The following is a 22,440-nucleotide window of genomic DNA, read 5'->3' on the forward strand; positions in this document are numbered from 1 at the left end:
CAGTTACTCCTGGGAGATGTCACCACCTGCCCCCAAGCCAATAGAAACTGCTTCCATTTTGTAACTGGTGCAGTGACACTGGTAAAAAGCTGGTCACCAACCAGCAACCACCTGGGATTGGGCTCTCTTTGCATTTCATGAAAGGGAAAAAACAAACAAGAAAATCCCCAAATTTCTAACTGAGGTTATGTCTGAGAATTAAGGGATTTAGTTAGTTTGGTCAACAGGACAGAAGAGCTCATGGTGTTTGAGACATTCCAAGGCTCTTCCACATTTATCTCTAAAGACTGCCTGGAATTTGCACTGAAACAGAAGAAAACTTGTAGGGAAGTGCTGACAGACCTAGTCTGAAGAAACATCCCAGAAAAATTATGGTCTGAAATAAGTAAACTGATAAACAAACCTAAACCAGAGCAGACTACAGGAAAATGGAAGAATTATCACATGTCAGATGAAATTCTTTAAACAGTAAAAGAGAAGAGTTCAGTAGGCAGCAAGGGTTGTGTCCAGACTAAAGATAATCTAAACACAGTCCTAATATGTGAAGGGAAAGATGACAGTGAAGCCTGTTGTAAACTCAAGCCTACAAGTGAAGAAGTAAATAGAAAGTAAAATCATGTGTTGCCACATTCAGGAAAGGATAATCAGGAAAACAGGCACATTCACATCACAGAATCCAGACACAACTATTTCAAGACTGCACAAAGCAGCAAGTGAAATTAAACATCTAGTGATAAAGCAGGAAGCAAGAAGCTACCCTATGACTGGAGAAGTGCAAATATTTAAGGGAGAAACACTGGAAAAGCTGCAGTCAGGGTGAAAGGTTTTATAAATAAAAAGTGTATATAAATATCTATATATTAAAAAAAATATAACTACAAGAACACCAAGATCTTCACCCTTTTTTTTTTTCTAAACTACAAGAGAAGAACAGTCTCAGGATCAATGTATTTCCAGCAGAGATGGGAAAATAGATTTCCTTTATGAGAGGCATTAAGATCTCTGCATTCAATTCTGGCCCCTTCTGCCTGCCAAACACAAATCACACTGGAGCAGGCAAAGGGTAACAAAAACAAGAGGGACAGAAAACATCTACATCCCTCAGAAGCAACCTATTAGAGTGGACAGAAAAAATTAAGACAAGAAAGCAGGGACAATGACTGGCCATAAAAAGTTTAGGCAAGAAAGGAGGACACCTTTTACCACACATGGAGTAGAGACATTCCAAAACTTGCTAAGAGGAGTTGGAGAGGAAAAGCAACTTTTATAAGCAACCCTTCAGCTTTTAGGAGAGGGGGAAATTTATGGACAAGATCATGCAGTTTTTGTAATAACCACTGTGTAAAATCTATTATGTTTCAATTGTTGAAAAAGAAATTAGGAACAATTCAAATGTTAAAAAAGAAAAAAACCAGAAATGTTTCCAGCTCTTCAGTGAGTCTGGATTCACACAGGCCTGCCCAGCCTCCAGCAGAGCAGGACTGTGGAGCACAGCAACCAGAAGTGCTTGAGGGGGTACAGGGCATTGCAGAGGTGCCTGAGAGCACCAGCCAGCCCCTGTCCTTGCAGGGAAGGTGGGCTGAGGCAGAGCTGCTCCCACTGTGACCCCAGAGGCTGCAGCTCCACTGTAAAATAAGACAGCCAAAGCCCTGGCAGGTCTCCTCAAGCTCTGAAGCAGAGGATATTGCACAGTGTCAGAGACAGGATAACAGATCAGAGATGGACCCCTAGGGAAATTTCCTTGCCTTTAAAAGGAAGAGGTTCAAACAAACATTTTTCAGATTCCAATCTCCTCCTGTGAAATCCTAGAGCTAAAGAAATCACCCAGAGTTTTGCCACAGACTTCAGGGGAGTGAGGATTTCACCCCTACTGATTTGAAAGCAAGTCCTTAGTGCAACTGGATTACAAACACAAACTTTTGTTATGTCACACTCTGGGCAGACATTTTCCTTCAAGAACTGATAACAATGTGTATTTTCATGCTGAAAAAATATTTAACAGATTAAACTTTTCTTACAGGAATAAATACATGCAAGTTTATTTTTAAAGAACAAAATGATATGTGAGCCATAATTTAATGAATGAATCTTCAAAGAACCCTGTGTTTTGCATACAGATTATATATACAATATCCCTGATGTTACTGTTATCAGCTCTTGAACAAAAGTTTTAATGTTTGTTTCAACATCTTTCATTTCAAATTTTGTACAAACCAGGCCTGTGTTTTGCCTCAATTTTACAACTCTCTCCTGGGAGCTTCATAATGTCTGGGTCTGGATTTCTTTTTTCCTTCAGATGAGAAAGGAACGATTGTCCTGGTGTAGGAATGAACTTCATCTCTCCTGGCCATTGTCCAACGGCACTGCCAGCACACATGCCTGCTGATGTATTACACACAGCCTCTGCTGCTGCCCCTCTCCTCCAGCCCTTCCCAAAATAAAGCACAACTACATTTCAACCTCAATATTTAAATACAAAGAACCCTGTAAGCACTTTCAGCTTTGGTTTAAGAAAGTACTCCACAAATCCTTTAATTCTTTAACAAATGAATAAAAATTGTAGGGGAGAGAAGTTAACTAACCAGTTTTAACTTATTCTTCTGAATGACTTCTTTGTTATCCTTTTGATATAGCTCCATTTTCTTTTTGGTGTTCTCCAAGTCCACATTGTTGGTCAAGTTAAATACTGCATAAACAAAGACAGAAAGCAAAAGTATTAGGTCAGCATGCATGACTATGACAAAGAAACACTATTCTTATGCTCTGTATCCCTTCTAGCCAAATATAAACATTGCAGTAACAGAACTTATTTAAACATGCCATATAAAGACAGAGACAATCTGCTAAGTCACTGCACTCCAACAAAAGCCAGCAGAGTTTCTGTAGGTTTCCACATCTGTAGGAGATTAAAATTTCAATCTTGCATCCCATTTTGTGACACTGTAATGATACATGAATAATCATCATACTATTCATAAAACACTGACTTTTCCAAGTAGCAGTTATAGCTAAGAACATGGTGGTTCCTATAAAATTAAATTAGATCAAACGCAGCCATATGAAGACAAGGTTGGAAATTAAGTAATTTCATTTCCTAGGGAATATTTAATGCACAAGGACTACAGTGACTGAATTCTCAGGTACACAAAAAAATTTACATTGCTTGGTAACTTAAAAGGCACCAAAGTACAATTACCTTTATTATGAGGAATCTGCAGATGCTTGCAGATTAATAGGTCAGCTGACATTCTTTTGATGTCTCTCAGTGGTGACAGACTATATCTCATGTAATTATGAGCAAGCAGGGTCGGCCAGCAAGCTCCATAGTTTAGCACAACATTCCCAATTATCTACACATGGTATCGCAAGAAATTGAACAGTTTCTATAATCAACAGCTTGAAAGATGTAGATGGTTTGGATGATTTGTAATTTGATACAATGCCTGAGCCCTTCACCTCTGGGTCACTGGTTCACTTGTGGGTCAAGTGAATTCCAACTGAACCCGTTATCACTGGGAAGTCTCTTGTTGATCCCCACCCTGAGTGATGCTGGGCTCATGCCCATGGCCTCAGAGCTACCGAGCAGAGCCAGCACAGAGCACTCCAAGCCTCCAAGAGCTCTGTCACCTGCCTACAAGGGCAGCAGAGAAATTTGTGCAGTCATTGATAAATCCTCCACAAGAAACAACCACGCAGTGACCGCGCTGTGTCACACCCCGAAGGGAAGGAGGTTCTTGTGCAAACACCAGCCTGGCACTTGGGAGCTTTTGGTCCAGTTCTCTTTCCCAGGTTTTTAGGAAACCAGGGCCAAGCTAAGCCTGGCTGCACCACTGCCAAGTCATTTGTACCAGTGAGGCTGCTGGAGGCAACAGGAGGAAGCAGCATGAAGTGTGTTGTTACTCATCAGGGTAACACACGCCTCAGTTTGGAGAGCATCCTATCCCTTCTTCCATCCTCCCCACAGGTAACAATAAAGGGGAATAAAGAACCAATGAGGCTGCTAGAGGGAACAGAATGAAGTCTGCTGTTACTCATCAGGGTAACACACATCTCAGTTTGGAGAACATCATTTCCCTTCTTCCATCCTCCCCACAGGTAACACGGCAGAAAAGAGCCCTTAGGAGGGTTCTAGGCAAACCAAACCAAAGGTAGCTCAGGCTGGCAAACCAGGTGAGAGCAGTGAAGGAAACATCAAGAAATCAATGCCAGGAGCAAATGGAGATGAGAAGAAACAGGAAGGTCCTAAATGGCGGAGCTGCGGATGCAGCTCAGTGCTAAAAGCCCAGCTCTGGCTGCCAAGAGAGGCATTCCTGCTCCCCAAGCCTCACTCTTTCCCCTGCTCTGATCCCAGAATTCCCTCAGATACTCTGCAGTGTCAACAAAAACCCTTCAGTAACCTGAACTGGCTCAACACAGGGGCTGAGAGCCAGAGAGGGTACCAGGGAAGTAATAAAAGGGTACAGATGGGAAGAGGAACACTCTTATCCAGGAGTACCAAACCACCACATCATCTTACTCTTATTAACATACTCAATTCCTCAAACTGCAACAAAAAAGGGCTCAGCAAGATACAGTTAAATAACCTCTTAACCTTAAAAATAAAAAAAAAACTGTGTTTATTTTCCCATTTTCTGAATAATAAGCAGCATCAAGAGGAATGACATTTCAATCCAGCCTGGCTCCTGAATCAGCTGAACTCTTCCAGCCCCACCCCAGCATCCTCAGTTCAGAGGGAAGATCTAAGATGGCTGAGTTTGTGCTTTAAAAATTTCAAAATCAACACCTGAGCTGAATTTACAAACTTTGCTACTGGGCCTCTGTACTGGAGTTCTCCCACTGGCAAGAACCAGAGGAGGAGAATAAAGGTTCCTTTCTCCCACACACCACCTGCTGTATCTCCATGCCATAGCTTCAGGCAGCACTTCTCCCTCAGGTCTTTATCTCACCCCAGCTGCGACCTCTGGGCACTGCCATAACCCAAACAAGACACTCAAAGTTCAGCTCCTTGGTTTTTTGGGAGCAAGCTACCCCTCCCAAATGTTTGGGGTTTTTTTCCTCTCCAAAATGAATAACATTTTCCAATTTCATATTGTGACAAACACACGCTTCTTGGTTGTAGCAACCTCTCCTTAGCAAAACATGATTTCAGTCTAAATCTTTAGTATTTTAATGGTGATCTGACGTCCAAATTTCCAGCCTACAGTTGCCCACTGACAAGAAGCTTTAATATTTGAGTATTAGGGCAGAGAAGAAGTATCAGTGAAAATGCTGGCACACAATGAGCCCAGAGCTCTGCAGTGACAGCAGCTGATGGGAATGTCAGCACTTCCTACAACCTCACTCCACACAGCAGCTCTCTGAACTCTCCAGTCATGACACAAGAAAGAAATAGCCCATGAGCCATGCTGTGCTAGCAGGATGCCCAGATGCCACCTTCAGGTGCATGAGGAGATGCCAAATTGTCTTCAGGCTTCTGAACATCATGAATATTTCTCTAAAAATAAATCCAGCCATAAGCTGATGATCCCTGTTTTGCAGTTATTGCTGCTTGAAACCTTCAGGGTTTGTTTTTTGGCTTCTTCCTCAGTTATCTTTAATAGGTTCAGCTGATCACAATTTGGTCTATAAAACAAGAGGCTTAAGATTTAAAACTCATACTGGGGAAAAGCAGGCATGTTTTAAACACTTGCAGATGCCTACCTTTAATGAGAACTGCTTACAAAAACGGGTGCATTTTGGTACTTCACAGGAAGTAACATTTCTATCTAAAAAAAATCTATTTCTGCATCAATGTTTGGGAAATTTTCACCCCAAAAGCCCACTGCTCTGCTCATGGTGGAAGTGTTTATCCCCCCTTGTTTTCCTGCTGTTTCCCTCTCAGCAGTCAGATCTGTTCACACTGACTCTGCTCTGCTACTCAAGGATTCTGTAGGACACCAGCAATCAGAAATTCAAACTTCAGCCCCCTCAAAGGCCAGAGGAAATTTGGACCAGAGAAACCAGAGAACACTGATCTACATGAGGAACACTGTCCTGGTCCTCAGCATGTCCTCAACACTGATCTGTCCACATTTCAAGAGTGGAAACACTGAAGACATTTTGTTGTAAGAGTAGAAACAGAGTAAAAGAGTGCAAAAAAGTATTAAAAAAAATAAAACAATGAAAACTGTAACAGCACAACCTGGATTTGCCCACATCAATTTCAGCATCAACAGCTGCCCTTTAGTTCATGAAAACAGCATCTTCCCTCTACAATAAACACCTACCAGCAAAACAAGCTGCTCTTTGACACTGCATGGTTACCAGTGGCCAGCCAGCAGCCAAAACATCTTTCAACATATTTTCTAATAAATTTTTCATGAGCTTCAAACGTCTTTTCATCAATATTTATAGAATACAAATTCTTGCCATTGTATCCTCACAATACAGCTGACAAGTCTGCTTTGCAAGGGGCACTAGGGCACAAAAAATAATTAAGATATTATTTCCCTCTCTTGTCCCTTGTCCCTTCCACAAGTTACTTGGCATTTAAAGGCCAACAACTATAAAACCAAAGAACACAATTGCTATCACTCAACATACAAACTTTAACATAGCTAGGACTATGCAGCCTGCTTTGAGTTTTGCTAGAAATTTATTTTAAATGCATTTCTTAACTTTATTAAAGAAAAAAATAGAAGTAGAAAAACTAGAAAGAGTTAAAAATCCCAACTCATACGCTACACCTACCCTGAAAAAATATTGGTGTAGATCTGAATATGAGTGGCAAAGCAGATGGCTGGTTTGAAAAGGTTTCAAAGAGAAGACAGACTTATTTTTGTCCATGTTGAAATATAGCATAAGCCGATATAAGAGGCCTGAAGCCCTTCAGGGAAAAGAAACAGAAGCTGTTTTGTATGCAACAATTATTTATCTACTTATCCATCTCACATTGGTTGGTTTATAAAATGACTTGCCTTGAGACATCTGTTAAGTATAACAGGAAGACTATTGTGTTTTTTGTGAAGCATTTCATTCTATTTAGGTGAAACTCCCAAGTTCTGAAATTCAGCCTCTACAGGGACTTTCTCTGTTTTTCAAAAGAACAGCATTCATTATACTGTTCTGTAACAAATGGAAAAATATTTTCCTAGTTACAAAAAAGAAAATAAGACAAAAATTTTAATTAAATGGCACAATAATTGAATGAATGAATATCACTGCACTGCAGGACTAAGTTCCTCAAAATCTCCCTGTTTTAGACTAACTACTAGCATTCGTTCATTATAAACAATATTCCTCTCATCTACTACAAACAACTCCTAAATTATCATCTTCCTAAAACCCCAGACTGGGAATGTGGCAGAGTGCTACAGAGGGAGACACAACCTCATCCTCAGTCTGCCTAGGATGTCCCAGGCTTCTGTGGCAACTTCCTTTGGCGCTTTTGAGCCTGATCCCTGCCCTTTTAAAAGGAGCAGGAGTGCAGTGAGGGAGAGAAAAGATGGAAAAGAATTTAACATGTTCCTTCCAACCAACATTTCTGGGATTATAACAAAATAATTATCAGAAACAAAAGAAAACCCACAGTTAAGCCAGAAAAGAGTCTAGTTAGGTATCAATGATTATTTCTGTTTATCCTCAGTGGTCTTTTACTGAGTCAACACCTTTGCCAGAAGTGAATGACTGAAATCACTCAGCCCCATCACTCTAAGAAACACCATTTTGGCAGGAGCAGTGTGATGATGTGAACTCAAAGAGATCTTTGATAAAGCTGCCCAATTTCCAGTTGTGTTATTGCCCGTGTCAGGACCAGCAACACCATCCTCGAGAACACACACACAGAGGGGGAAAAACCAAACCACAAAACAATAAACAGCACAAGCCACAAGTGATCAGAGATAGCAAAACCCTTCCTATGCAAGGATCACTTGTCAGATAAGTGTTCTGAGAGCATTGCATAAAGTCCTGGAGCATCAGGGAGATACAGGAATACACAAATAAGAGCAGCCTCGGAGCTGAATGCTTTTTAAAAAGCAGCAATTACCCAGAACAATGGTGCTGCGGTAACGCCGGGGGGCCTCACTCAGGTACCAGGGAAGGTGCCAGGCACACGCTGGGAGGCGGGTCCTGCTCCAAGAGCTCTCACACAGGGCTTGGAAAAATGGCAGAGATACTCTGGGGAAGGAGAAATGCTCGGGGGAAGAAGAAAACTTTGTAGAAAGAGCAAGCGAAATTCAGATTGTGTCCACAGAGCGCAACTTGTAGCAACACTGAAAGGTTTAACCAGGTCCCTGTTACCATATGGGCACAGTCCTGACTCACTCAGATACATGTTGCCCACACCTTTCCCAAGAGCAGGTTTTAACCCTTTCACTTTATTTTTATTCCTAGTGCTAATGACAACAAACTGTGCTTACAATGCTCTCAAATTGTCCAACCGATTTTTCTTCTGGGGAGAACTTGCTTTAAAATGTGGTTTTTATTTAAAGCCTTGTTTAACACATTTTAGCCCAAAGCATTATTCAGTGGCTACACTCTAAACCACTTCAAAAACCTGGTTTTTATAATAGAAATCTTAAAAGGTGACTACCCTAATGTTTGTTTGACCTTCCCACACACACACACTGTTGCTGCACCATCCAACTCCTCTATTTCAATAGAAAAAGTCTGTAGGTATAAAACAGCTGATATGAAGGGGGAAAATGTGTTTGCAGTGAGGTCAGCAATTGCTGTGTCTCATTCCATTGCTAGTTTTGGAGCTGACCTACCTGGAATATTTGGAAAACCTATCAGAATGAGGGTCACATGAAATACACCTACACAAGATGTTTACATTTTGTCTGTGCTAAGCAACTACTTCATTAAAAACCCTCTAAAACAACTCCAGAAACAAAACCTTCCAGCAAAGAGGGAAAAAAAGGTGAAGCTGCACTTTGGGGCATGGGGAGAGGGGAAACCTTCCCAAGCACCAGCAGCTACTGCAAGTCTGCTGAATGTTGGCTCCACAAGGCAAAGCTGCCCTGCACATCCTTTCTTTTCCATCCTACAGCCCAGTTTTCCACACGAGCAAGCAAGCAGAGAATTCAGAGACACACAAAATGAAATCACTCCTCTCAGCAGCAAAGTGTGAAATTATCATACAGAGACAATGAGTTTTAACACACTGTTCAGTCACACCATTCACAACATGCACTGGAAAATGTCACATCAGACAAGTGCCAGGTGGGGAATTGTGCCCAGGACCACAGCAGGGATGGGCTTGGGGACAAATGTGCAACGGGCTTTGTCACCAGGGAGAGCAAACAGGGCTTGAACTCTTGCCTCAAGTGCTGCTGTTGAACCCAACCTGTCCTCTGGGGTCTGTCTGGAGTTGGGATATCATAAATGAACTCAGGGACAGTGAAAATTAAAGAGTCTTCTGACTGCACCCCTTCCTTCCTCTTATCACCCTGGCTGCCACATCAATGAACTAGGATGCAGCTGGACTTCCACTTCCTTTTAGTATTTTAGGTGTTCCTCTCAGGTAACTAACTCCAATTCCTAAAAACTCTATCAAGCTTCTTCACTATGCATTTGCAGGGCCAAAACAATTATTGGCCAAATCATTCTTTTTCATAATGTTACCAAGACCGGCCAGGTTTCTGCTGTTTCTAAAACCAAGTTCCCAGTACAAGATTTGGAACCATTTGCAATGTAACCACCTAATCCCAAGAGCTGTAAAACCTTCACATCCTGCACAAATTCATGAGGTTCACTCAATTTCAGGCAAAACTTCAACTCCCTTGTTAGAGATGTTAAAAAGTCCTGCAACAGCAGTTAAGTGGGAAATTATATTTAATGCTACATGAAAAAAAGCAGTTTTGCTTCCCATGAGCACACAGATTCTTCCAGGATCCTCTGGCCATTCTTTCTATTTATTCCCTCCTTCCCCCATACCATTCCAAAAAATATACAAACAAAGCTACACCCACATCATCTCCTCCAGATATCTGGACCATGTGAGTGTGACTGGTGTTTCCCAGTCACACCATTTGGCTTCCCAGCCTCAGCATCCTTTTGTGCCAACAAAAACACGATCCATTGCTCACAGCAGTAAGTGTTTGGATACATTTCTACAAAACACCACAGCGCAAAAAGCAGCAAGGGCTCCTTTGAGAAAAATGAAGGAAAATTGTCATCTCCATGGTTTCCTCCAAATCACATTCACTGCCCCTCCTGCATGCTCTAAGTCACCTCTTCTTCCTCCAGGTCAAAAAAAAGAAAAGCCTCAGAAGCTCATAAAAACCAAGAACAAACCATTTAGGAGTCACTCCTTTGAACACATCCTTGTTTTTCTAAGCAAAACCCATCACTCCACCATAAATCACAAGTCACCCTAACTAAGAAGAAAATAAACTCTGTTGATAACATTGTTCCTTCCCCAAAGGGCAAAGTTCTGCTGCAGCTAATCCAAAGAGAAAGAAATCCACGTCTGTTCCTAAACCTTCTCCTTCTGCACAGCAACATAAAATGCTACCACAGTGGTATGTAAGGTCAGCAGCTTCAAAGCAGCTTCAACTACTGTACTTGCAGAAGCAAAAATGATGAAAGACACCATATGGCTTCTGTCATGGTAGATAAAGCTAATGGAGGGATATAATGAAAATTTCAATTTCTCCTCTCTTTGTTTAATCTTTGCCAGTGCAGCATGGACAGTCCCCTGCAAGCCTTTCTTTTCCAGCTTTGTTTCCTCATTGGATTGTGTTTTTTCTCTGGCAGATAAAATGTTTTACTTAACAATATCCTACAGTTCAACAAGCATGATTAAATCCAGAAAAAAGGTAATTAGATAAAAATCTGATACTGTGATAAATCATATTACAGAAACTGAACTTAGACATTCTCATAGGCAGCTGAGTCAGAAGATAAAAGCCTATGGTCTCACAAGCACAGCACATCAAAAATTCAAGCATTAAGACTTACCAATTTCTTCTATTTCTTCCAAGAAATCATTATATTCCTCTAGAGTGGGAAAGTCTTCCTCTCTTTTATTGTATCTTTAAGAGAAGATAAAAGTATTTATAAACAGAAAGATACAATTTCCATTCAACAAAGCTTTTGCAGCAAGCTGATTAAGCATTGATCTACTTTTATCTGCTGTGTGCTTTGTGACTCCCAAACTGACCAGAATCTTTACTGGGAGACACAAGAGCCTGCTCCAAAGGAAAGGAGGAGCCTGGAAGAAATCTCTGCTATCTTTGCCTATTGTTTGCCAATTCCTTTTCCAGGGTTACAGGTAAACATGAGCACAGAGGCCAAGACAGAGTAACTCCCAGCCAGCCTCTTAACAAAGGCAGAGACAACAGCAACACCCACAGAGAACAAAAATGAAAAAAGAAAAAGCTTTTCTAGAACAATCAGAAAAGGGATTTTGGCTTTGTGCCAACAACAGACAGCATACGTCAGCAGCAAACTGAAAATTCTACAATTATCTCATTTCATATCAATAGGCCATTCCAGCACTCACATTCACCTCTTCAGAGCTGGAGAAAGTAAAAAGATGAAGGGACAACTGGCTTAGAGCATGGGCAGCTTCTGAAAGTCAAGACAGGCAGACTTTCTTCCCAAGAAAATACAAAGCTGAGATTCTGTCTGATCTGTGGAGTGTGACACCCAGGAATATAAAAATCCAAAGAATTGAGGCCATATTCCAATTTGGGGGCATTTTTTCTGCCTCCTAAAAACTAATCTGCCAAACCCCAGTGGGCCAAGAATTCTCCAACATTTTCTCTTCTAACTAAACTTTATTCCATGTTTAATTGACTTATTACAGATTGACTTCTGTTAACTTCAAGAGACTTTAAAATCCAGCATCAGAATTAATACTGCTTCCCATGCTTGGTATTCAGTGGCACAGTTTCATCAACATATGATTCATTTACTATTGTCCCAAGTTTTAGATAAAGGCTGACAAGCTTATAATTTACCTGTAAGTTCACTTCGGCACACACAGCTCTCTCTGGGTTTATTTATCAGATTTTCTTCTATTAAAACATCAACTGGCTCCCATATTTTCTTTATAAAATGCTGCTTACTGGCCACAAGGAGTGAGATGCAATCTTAGACCTCATTTATCTCAATTTCAAGAGCTTTCAAATCTGCATGACAGAATGGTAACACCAGGCTTGCAAGGGACCACTTCCACTAACAATTGCTGTGTGAAGCAAAAAACAATGTGAACTCTCTTTTGCCCATTTTGATTTTGAAGGGAACTGGCCTTCAACTCTCAGAACAGGTCCCCAGGGAACGAAACAATCAAGGTCCTGTTTCTTGCTCTGCTGCCATGTTCACCCCCTCAATATCTAATCATCTCCATTTTGGAGCCAAGTCTTTGCCAAAGAAGGCCACATAGAAACACTCAACATTTTCTAATGCTAAGCAGGAATCCCTCAAGGCTAAATTGAGATTTCAGCTTTCAATTGTTGCACAAAATCAGATTCTCTGAAATCCCTCCATGATAAATGGAGTCAACTTTTATGGTTTGCCACTTAAAAAAATAAAAATCTCCTCTGTACTACTGAAAAAGTCAAATTTTTAAAATTTGGATGCATGAAATACATCCGCTTTTTGTTATTTTAAATGGTGGCACTCACATTTTCAGCACTTTCTTCCGGATTTCCACTTCCTTGTCGACAGCAGGGTCCTCGAAGAGCTGCACCCTGAAGTTGCTCTTCCTCAGGGGGGTGTCACACTCGTGGCAGTTCCCAGCCCCTCTCACAAACAGCAGCTCCACACAGCTCTCACACCTGTGGGACAAAGGAAAGGGTGTAAAGGCACAGAGTGTTAAACAGAACTGAAACACAGGAGTGTGCCCCCTTTTTGCTGTTGGCACAGCACACCTGCCCTGGTTTCACTCCTTCTGCAGCACCCACAGGGGCAGGGGGCCAGGGCTCTCCTCCCTCCTGAGCAGAACAGGCTCAGCAGCACAAACATGGATTCTGATTCTCCCTGCCCAAACACCCCCAGCTCTTTGCTGACACCAAGCACCAAATGATGGGGTCTGGATCAAGGGGAAGCTGTTACTGACACAGCAAACCCATTTCACATGGACCAGACTGCAAGATCCTGATTTACTCTAAGCATGACCTCATTGCACAAAAACCCTGTTTATTTTCTGGATGCTGTAGTGCAAGGAGAACTCAATCCAAGCATGGACACAAATCTTGCCTGCAGACTTCCAAGCATCTGCCAGTCCTATCACAGAGGAACTGCTACAAACCTGAGTTAAAATCCAACCCAGCAAAGCCAAAAGAATAAAAAGCATTTCAGTCAGCTTTATGCAGCTCTCCTGTGCCTTCTGGTAATATTTTTTAAATTGCATGTAAAATAAACTTTACACAGAGGCTGCACAGAAATAAAACAAAAATACCTTTCTGGTTTTATTTCTTTTGACCTAATGAAGACTTCAGATTTTAACACGATACTTGCTGACCAGTCAGTTGGCATTTATTAAAGGAAGAACACGTAACAAGAAAGCTGATTTTAAGAAAAAAGTACTTGGGTAGTAATAATGTGCAAATTTCTAGCAGAGGACAACACCTGCTGCAGTCATTTCCTACTGCTGGGGAGGCAAAGGGGAGCCTATTTATAGCTTTGCTAGATTGAAGCCAAAACAGTTGTACATTAAGGGCTAAGCCATGTTTTACCTTCACAAACCCAGCACAAAAGCTAAACAAGTTAAGAGAAACAACACTGACATGGTTGAGAAAGATCTTAAACAAAACTTTCGTACTGCTGACCTATCCCAAACTAAACTGGTTCCAGTCCTTACAGAGGCAGAGGTGAGGAGAGCCAACCAGTTCTGCCCAGCTTCTGTTTTCAAGATTAGAAAGTGCAAAACAAACACAATTGAATCTCACAATTTAAAAAAAAAAAAAGCAATTTTTTTGTTGTTGCTAACACAGATAACTACAGCTTCAGCCTGCATTTTGCACAGCAGCTGCAAATGTTAAAGAGCAAACCTTGAATTAAGCTGGGCATTTTCCTGCCCCAGAATTCCTTAAGTTAGAAAACAAAGTGTATTTATAAATACAAATTATCTGGGTAGGGAACAATTAAACTTCATTAGCACACTAAGCCTGAAATTTAGAAGCTGCTGGGACATGAACTCAATAAAATAATGAGAAATTAATATCATGTTAATATAATGAAAGCAATTTATGTCCCCACAACAGGAGGAGCAAGAGTAAATGCAAGAGAGCAGGCAAGGCAGGGAAAGGGATTTCTCTGGCCTCCCCCAACCTGTCTGTGCACGCAGGAGCCCCACACAAGGACAGCTTCACTGTCTCTGTTCTGGCAGCTCTGGCTGTTTGTGCCTCTCAACACAGCAGCCAAAGCACAGAAAAGTCCCTGCCTCCTTTTCCCTAAGTTATAGAACAGGGAGCAAAGAGACAGAGCTCAGCAGGTGGATCCAAGTGCAGGTGTTTGTATTGTTTTTTATCACAGTATTGAATAAGGACCAACAGAACAGGGGCTCCATGTGCAGGGTATCATTCACAGACAGCAGCACCTGAAACTGCTTCACTCCCCCCTTCCCTAAATCAAGTTTGCACAGGACTTGACTATGGAAAAAATCCCTCCTTGGAAAAGCACTTCACACAAGTGCTTCCATGCCTTCCCCAGCTGAAAGCACTGTTCCTAAGGCTGCAGAATAGCTTTCCATACATGAAAAGATGAGTCAACACCTCACTATGGGGATCCCACATCAGGTGATTGCATTCTCACTCACTCGTGCACATCCACCCTGATATTTATTTGGAGATAATTCCCTCTGAATTCAAAGGGGGCTGTATGGGACAAGTCAAGGGCAGAGCTGGACTCAGTCCATGTCCTGCCTCCTCTCCCATCTGCAGACAGATTTAATACACACAGATCCCAAGCTTCCTTCCAAACAAATCTGTCATCCTTGTTCCCACAAACAGCAGCCACTCTGCCACCAATGGCAATCTTGGGTCACACATTTCCATCTGATTCTTGAGGAATGAAAAAAAGCCATTTGCCCAACCCTGCTCCAAGGAATTCCTTCTGGTTTCACTGCAGACCACTAATGTCAGAGCATGTGTCATCACCATGGAGGCACATTGTTATAAAGGTGGATTTAATTAATTCTTTCACAGCTTCAAATAAAGATTTCAAAATGTGACTTGAGAAAAAATTATCTTGAACTGTAAAATTCAAAAATACATCTTTTTTTTCCACTTGGATTATTTAGTTAGCTAGTTATTAAAATATGTAGCAATTTCTGTGACTTCAAAGTCACAGAAACTTATTCAATAGCACAGAGGGACATACAGAGCTCCTCAAACCACATCATTTCAGGAGATTCTTCCTTTTCTTTCCAAGTCCAACTCTTCCCTCCTGGTCTTACTTTAACAACAGCTGACTGTGGAAGCAGGACACCATTCTGTACATCTTTCACTGGCCAACACACTATATGTGGCTTTCTCCAAATGAGCAAAGCATCAAAGCACTTCCTTAACTCACCTTCTAATCATGGCCAAAAACAGATGGCCCTGTGGATGGCCAAATGAGCAAAGCACCAAAACACCTCCTTAACTCCCCTTCAAATCATGGCCAAAACAGAGGCCATTAGGATGGCCTCCTAATTTCTTTAATTAGGAGCCTTAAATAGGCAATTTTGTATGTGTATTATGTAGGCAGATATGCTACATATATAAACTAATGATGACAAATGTTCGTATTTTTAAAAATCACATCCATACATTTGCTCAATACTGAGTTTGTCTGAAGACAACAGCTTCACGTGAGAGCTAAACAAACGATGTGATGTTGCTGCTTCTTCTGCAATCTGTGTTCTACTTCACACACTCACTAAACCATTTCCTTTTGGATTTGAGTTTGTACCTTGAGAACATGTGATCAGGATGAAGACATGAACAGAAAATGCCCAAGGATTTACCCATGGACATACAACAGGCACAACTATCAGTAATGCCAAGCAGGAACAACGAAGTGTCCTGATCTTGGACACCAATAAACTTTAGAATGCTCATTTTCATTTCGTGGACAGTGGTTTTATCTGTTGTTCTTCTCTTTACTCCCCATGAAATATTAAACAAAAGGCCCAGTCTCTGAGCAGTCTATCACATCACATTTTTGGGGGGAGCAAACAAAGCATCTACACGATTTGGCAATGCACAAACAGCACTACAGGCCCTCATGTCCAAGGACTTCAGGATCACTAAAAATGCTTTTGGTACATTGCAGAAAACAAGCAGAGGTTCCTCCCCAGAAAGCTGTTAAGATATTTATCAACTAAATTACACTGACAGGGAACCGAGTGTTTGTTTTGGACAGAGTGTCTTCAGAGGGTACAGGACTGGTGCCCAATGCTGCATTCCTGACACATGCACACACTCACTGCATGCAGGGATGATGGCAGACAAGGAATCTGGGACACTGGAGGATGGAAATGGCTCACAGCATTAGCACAGCTTGATGGTGCTGCTCACTTTTTTAGCTTGGCTGGCAAGGCAGCAAACAAAACAGATTAAAGAACAGCTATTTCCACAAGCAGGAACACAAGATATTCTCTCAAAATTTTAGATTCTGCTGAGCATTACAAAAATTTGCAGAACTTTAGATATGCAGCCATTAATCATTGCAGAGAAAAAAAAAACTTTATGGCTTTTGCTGTTGACTAGGAGTATTACAGAATGAGTTACCAGCCTTCTTTACAAAGCCTATTATTAGTATATAGACTCATTAAAGAGTATCAGAATTTCTAAGCCTCTCTTTCTTCAGCTTTTATCACCAAGATGTTTCTGTAATTTCAAGTAACAAAACAACAATCCTCTCTACTATGAAAGAAATAGTTTAGATTAAAAAATAATAATGCAGTCTTCAATACATAGCCAAGACTTGAACCACAAACAACAGGAGTGGAGCAAATCAGCAAAAATGTCTTCATTTGTTCCTCAATTTCAATGTCAGAGGGAAATTTACTTATAGAAGTGGAATGACTTGATTTATGGGGAGGGAATATTAAAAAACAGAAAACACACACATGAGAAAGCTTACAGGATGACATCTAGTTTTTTAAATCAAAGATGCTTCTAGAAACATTCCTGGGCTTCTTGCTTAGCCTGGATTAGACAATTTGATATTGTCAAGCAGAGATTCTTGAACTGAGACAAGAACAGCCCAATCTGGGGAGAGCAGCTGTCAAACCTGTTTATTTCACAACCCTCAGCACATTTAACAAGTCACAGTGGGTTCTGCTGAGCAGCCAAGAGCTCATCAATGACTCGCAGCTGGCCACTGCAGCTTCATTTTCTGAGCTGATGGACCCACAGACACAGGTTCTTCCGGGAGTCTGCAGCAGCCAGGACCTCTGAGATCCAAAAGAACCCAGACAAAACCATTTTTTGCTATGTTACAGGATAGGGAGCAAAAGCAGAGGAAAGAAAAGTTCAACTTCAGTGACACCAAGCACCTCTGAGAGCCTCAGAATAAAGGAGCTTAAAAGATCAGTAGGGAGTTAGGGATAAAAATCAGGCTTTTCCTTTTTACACCTCAGCTTCAGGAATCCGTAAATCCTTATTCAGGTACTTGCAGTAGCTGCTGCCTGTGTTTTTTGGGCCATCTCTTCCCTGACTGCCAAATCCAAGAGGGAGTTGGGAGAAGGAAGAATCTTGTCCAGATTCTGTAAAGTTCTATCAGAGGGGATTTTGCTGTCCTTACCTTGTGAGGAGACAACTTCAGAATGATCTCAAAACCTTATTTGGCCAAAAAACCCACACAATGGGCCTTGTCTTCAACTAGTAAATAAACAGGTCTCACAGTTACCCCTGTGACATGCAGAGACTGCAGCTCATCATGGCAATAGGACACAGCTTCCAGGCAGGAACCACAACTCTATCAGATTCAGATGAGAAGTGCTCAGTTCAGATGAGAATTTTGGGTTTTAAACACTGCTGATAAGCTACCTGCAGCTCCCTTCTCTTCAGCCCAGTCACAGTGTGACACAAAATCTCAGAGATTGCTTTGCTAACATTTCATTTTTTTCAAACCAGGACTCCAGAGAGCTGATCTGAACTCCCTCCTTTAAGCAACAAAGCAAAAGGAGACTCTGGTGCTCTGCCTATATCTGTGTTATGTCAATTCTCAGCATCATCTGCCAAGCTCCTGAGAACACAATCCTCCTTCTAGACTGTTTATATCTTTTGGGAAAAGGATGCACGCACACCACTTCTGTTTCATTTTTGTTTTGTCAGACAAGTTCTGCTCCACATTGCAGAAGAGAGGAGGTTAAATGAGCCCAGACATCTCAAAAATTTAGGAGACATCCAGGCACAGTTAACCTTATTTTCCAAACTCCCATGTACATACTCTGCTATACAGACCAGCTCCTCTCAGCTGCACCAGAAATAAAGCAGACCAGGTAGTGACTGAACAACAGCCCTGACTGACTGGTATTTCTAAAGGGGAAAAAAAAGACATACTGAGTCAATTAATAATAAATATTTCCACCACCCATCGTGTTTCAACATCTCTACTACAAAACCATTTCAAGGGGCTTGGACCTGACAAGAGAATTTGCAGCAAGCTACAACTTAAATCACTTTTATCCAGTACAGATGAGCCTTTCTTTTTTCCTTAGGGGAAAAAAATAGAGAAGCTTTTATGTTATTAACTCTAGATAGTATAGAAAAATATTTCTATGAGTATATTTAAATAAAGTGTTTTTTCCTGACATAGTGCTGCCTAGTCAGTTAAGGACACAATCACAAGAACGTGTCCTACAGCACCATTCTGCCACTTTGTCCAAACAACAGGCCAATTCCTGACACTCCAAGAGCAGCTGTGTGGCATTGAGAAATAAGTGCTTTCACAATGACTAGGCACACCAAAACCAACCCAGAATTTACTCAGTGTACCAGAACAACTACTCCAAATCCATTATGGTCTACTGGGCAAACACATGCAGTAAAATAATAATTCAACTGCGTCAATAACCTTTGCTATTGTGCTTTATTCTCCTTCAGTGAGAACTCTGCAAGTTTTCAGAGTTCTCAGCAAACATCAAATTAAAATGTTTATCAGGATCAACAGCTGCCCACAGCACACCTGAACTTAAGTCACAATTACAAAATCTCCCAAGTCTGTCCAAATTGGCAAGACCGCACCTTTTGAGACACAATCCAGCTCCACGTCACCCATTGTCTCACAGGACAAACATATTCGTCACTAACAAGTGTGAGATCTCACACCAGAAATGTTGCCCCCTTCTCCCTCCATATCCATTTCTTACCTCATGAGAAAGTCCTGCACCATGTGGCTAAGCTGACAGATTTTACTGTACCAAATACTCTGAGCATTATCACACCAAACACCTACATGAGCCAGAAATCACATGGAAAAAACTAAAACATAGAAAATAAAAAATAAACACTTGGGGGTCCCAAAATAGTCACAACAAATCTCTTACTTGAAATCTTTTACTGAAACAAGACTTCTACCTTCTGTCCTGTATTTTCAACACATTTTAACAGTGCAACAACAGCATGTGGGAACAAGACAAGGAAATGTGGCTTTATGGTAAAAGGGGAAAAACATTAAAAGGTATTTGTGGCATGATGGGATATCCTGACCACATTACTGAGGGCTTGTCACGAGACACTCCCATATTTCATGTCTAATCTCAGAGTAGGAAGATAAAATTGATAAGACACATCTGTCAGAGAGCCAGGCATATGACCAAGGTCTTCCAAAATACAGCAGTGGTTTGGGGTCTCAATGGGAAACATGCAAGGCTTTGAAAATCTCTCAAAAATCCAAATCTTGACCTATCTTTCACAAAGGTATTGTTGATTGATCTACAAATGTTGGCTCATCTCTCCTGGGTATTGGGAGGAACCAAGCCAAATTCCTGCCAAGAGCAGAGACTTGTGTTTGACTTGAAGCATGAAAAGTACACAGTCCAGTTTCCTCAAGCTATTCAAATACAGAGACAGTGTGGGTGTATGCACACACAATTAAAAACAACTGAAAAAACAGCCTGGTGGAGCAATAACTGCATCAGCCACGTCCTGGATAGCTCTGAAACCCCTATCAGTGCTCAAAAAACAAAATGTAACAAAGTGGTGTCCTCCCTACCACTAAACTTGCTTGGTTTGAAGTGACTGAAAGAACAAGTTGCCATGACCAAGTGGGAGCTCCTACATAAATCTTGGTTTATGATACAATAAAATCAAGTGTTTCTTTTTATTTAATTACAAATGAAGGGCCAAACTCAAAGGTTAAGACATCATCTGCCATTCTGATAAGCAGCAGAAGTCCCAACAAGCCTGAGTTTATATATTCAGCTTGGGAAGAGCAGAAGTGTATACCTGCATGTTAAATCAGCACCAACACCAGAGAAGCTGCTGTAACCTCACTGCTGTGCACTGCCCTTCCCCTGCTGTCCTCTCCCTCAGGCCAGGATAATATTTGCAGCCACACAGTTATTTTTGGGTTATTTTTCACCAGATAAACTCTCCCATTGGGTGCACCACACAGGCAGGTTATAGTTTGAACAAGATCCCTGAACTGAGATCCCAGGGATTTCCATTGGGTGGGAGGCCATAAAAAGCTGCTCTTCTCTCTATTAGAATTTCTCCTTCCCTCCTCCAAAGCTTTTGGAGCATACTCAGTGTTGTGGTTTGAGGGGAAGTGTTTATCTTGAACCAAAAGTATAAGGAGAGGGAAATAAGACCCAAAAAGTGTCCACCATTATTATTTCAGGGTACCCTACAAGTTAATCAACACCTCTGAAAAGCTGAGTCAATGAACAGTTAAAACACAAGCCATGCAATAATACATGGGGTAGCAGACAGAGGGTAAATACTATTTTTTAGACTTGCTAAAAATAAGACAGCCACAAGACCATGACAAATTATTTCAGAATACTTTACACAAAGCACACAAGGTTACTTTATAGCCAAGCCCTTCCACAACAGAAACAGAAAGCAACACAACTGAAAAAAACTGATTAATTCATGCATTTGAACCAAGTCACAGAGTCACTGGGAGCTCATCACTTAAAGAGCAGCAAGCAGAGAAAATGACAGCCCTAAACCAATTAAATAACACCTTGTGGTCCCCCTGCCATGGGGGGCAGTCAGGAACAGGCTCATGGAACCCAAGGGGGCAGCTGAAGAGCTGCTGGTGTTTCAAAGTCACCAGCAGGATGTGAGGTTTAACCTGAAGTGAGCAGTGTGGCTCTGGTCAACGACACTCAAAACAGATGAGCTCATCCTATAAATGCACAAAAAGGCAACAAGATAACGACGGGATTAGGAGGATTGGTTTTTCAGGAAAAGCAGCAGAAAAAAGCTACTCAACTATAAGTCTAACCAGAGTAAAACTTCATATTGGAAATTGTATTTCTCATCAGTCACATCAGAGGGGGTCTGAAATCAGAATCAACAGGAGTAACAAGACAAAAAATAGGTTAAAAAATTAACATTACTAGTTTTAAAAAGTTTTGTAAGTTAACAAGAGGAGGATTTGATGACCTGAGTGTCTTCAATAGGTAACCAAATCTGGTAGAGATGATGTCTCCACTCATATCTACAGTCCTGGTTATATGCTCTAATGACTGAAACCCTGAAACAATAATAGCTTAGGAAGAAAAATAAAAAGGAGAGAGAAAAGCTAAAACTATGTGCATCTTAGAACATCTGGGCTATGCTTGCCTTCCTTTAAAATTTTTTTTCAGTATTTAATCATCTTCTCATAATACTAATCACTCTCAGCCATCAGTCTAAAGCAGCCTTCCCAAATTCAACAGAGATTAATAGTCTTCTATCTAAAAGCAAGCTATTTCTCTTATCTGGCATAACCCATAATACATGTATGTCAGAGACCCAATTCACTTCACTTGGATTCACTTGTATCAATTTTTTTACATGGTGGAAAGAGAATAAGTAAGATCACCCCATTCTGCTTGTCCTTAATAGCCAGTACAACACACAGAAGGAACTGGAGTGAAAATCCCCAGCTTGTCTTACTTCAGACAGAACATGCCATTTGTCATGGAGGTATATTCTACTAGCAAAAATCCTGAAATATTCTACTGTAAAAAATCCTTTCTGCAGCAAAAGGTGGTGGCCATGACTCAACAAATCATCCTCCCCTTCTCTCCAGTCCAACACAGGCTCAGGGAACCTGGTGCTTTCCAAGGCTGCAGCCTTTTCAGTGAGACCAAAAGCACCAGCAGCCTTTGAATGCTATAAAGACTCTGTAGTATTTTTGCTGTTGAGATCACACGGGTTTTCTGGACTAACAAAGGTAATTTTAAATTTTACATCATATCACAATTCCCTACTGAATTTCAGTTGATTAGGACATTATTTATTCCCTGCCCTAAAGCACCATTTAGAATGACTTGCTAAATCTCTGTTGGCTTTACTACTG

General features: G+C 41.1%; 1 protein-coding gene across 1 annotated transcript in view; it reads right to left on the bottom strand.

Annotated features, from left to right (window-relative positions):
• Positions 1-22,440, bottom strand: part of MNAT1 (MNAT1 component of CDK activating kinase) — a 119,693-nt gene that overhangs the window by 72,220 nt on the left and 25,033 nt on the right. The window contains exons 2-4 of the mRNA XM_058807135.1: positions 12,615-12,767; positions 10,945-11,018; positions 2,583-2,686 (exon numbers count right to left, since the gene is read on the bottom strand). Coding sequence (XP_058663118.1) covers positions 2,583-2,686; positions 10,945-11,018; positions 12,615-12,767 — 331 coding nt within the window. The remainder of the gene's footprint in view (positions 1-2,582; positions 2,687-10,944; positions 11,019-12,614; positions 12,768-22,440) is intronic.

Source organism: Ammospiza caudacuta, chromosome 6, assembly GCF_027887145.1.
Source record: "Ammospiza caudacuta isolate bAmmCau1 chromosome 6, bAmmCau1.pri, whole genome shotgun sequence".
Taxonomy (NCBI): Eukaryota; Metazoa; Chordata; class Aves; order Passeriformes; family Passerellidae; genus Ammospiza; species Ammospiza caudacuta.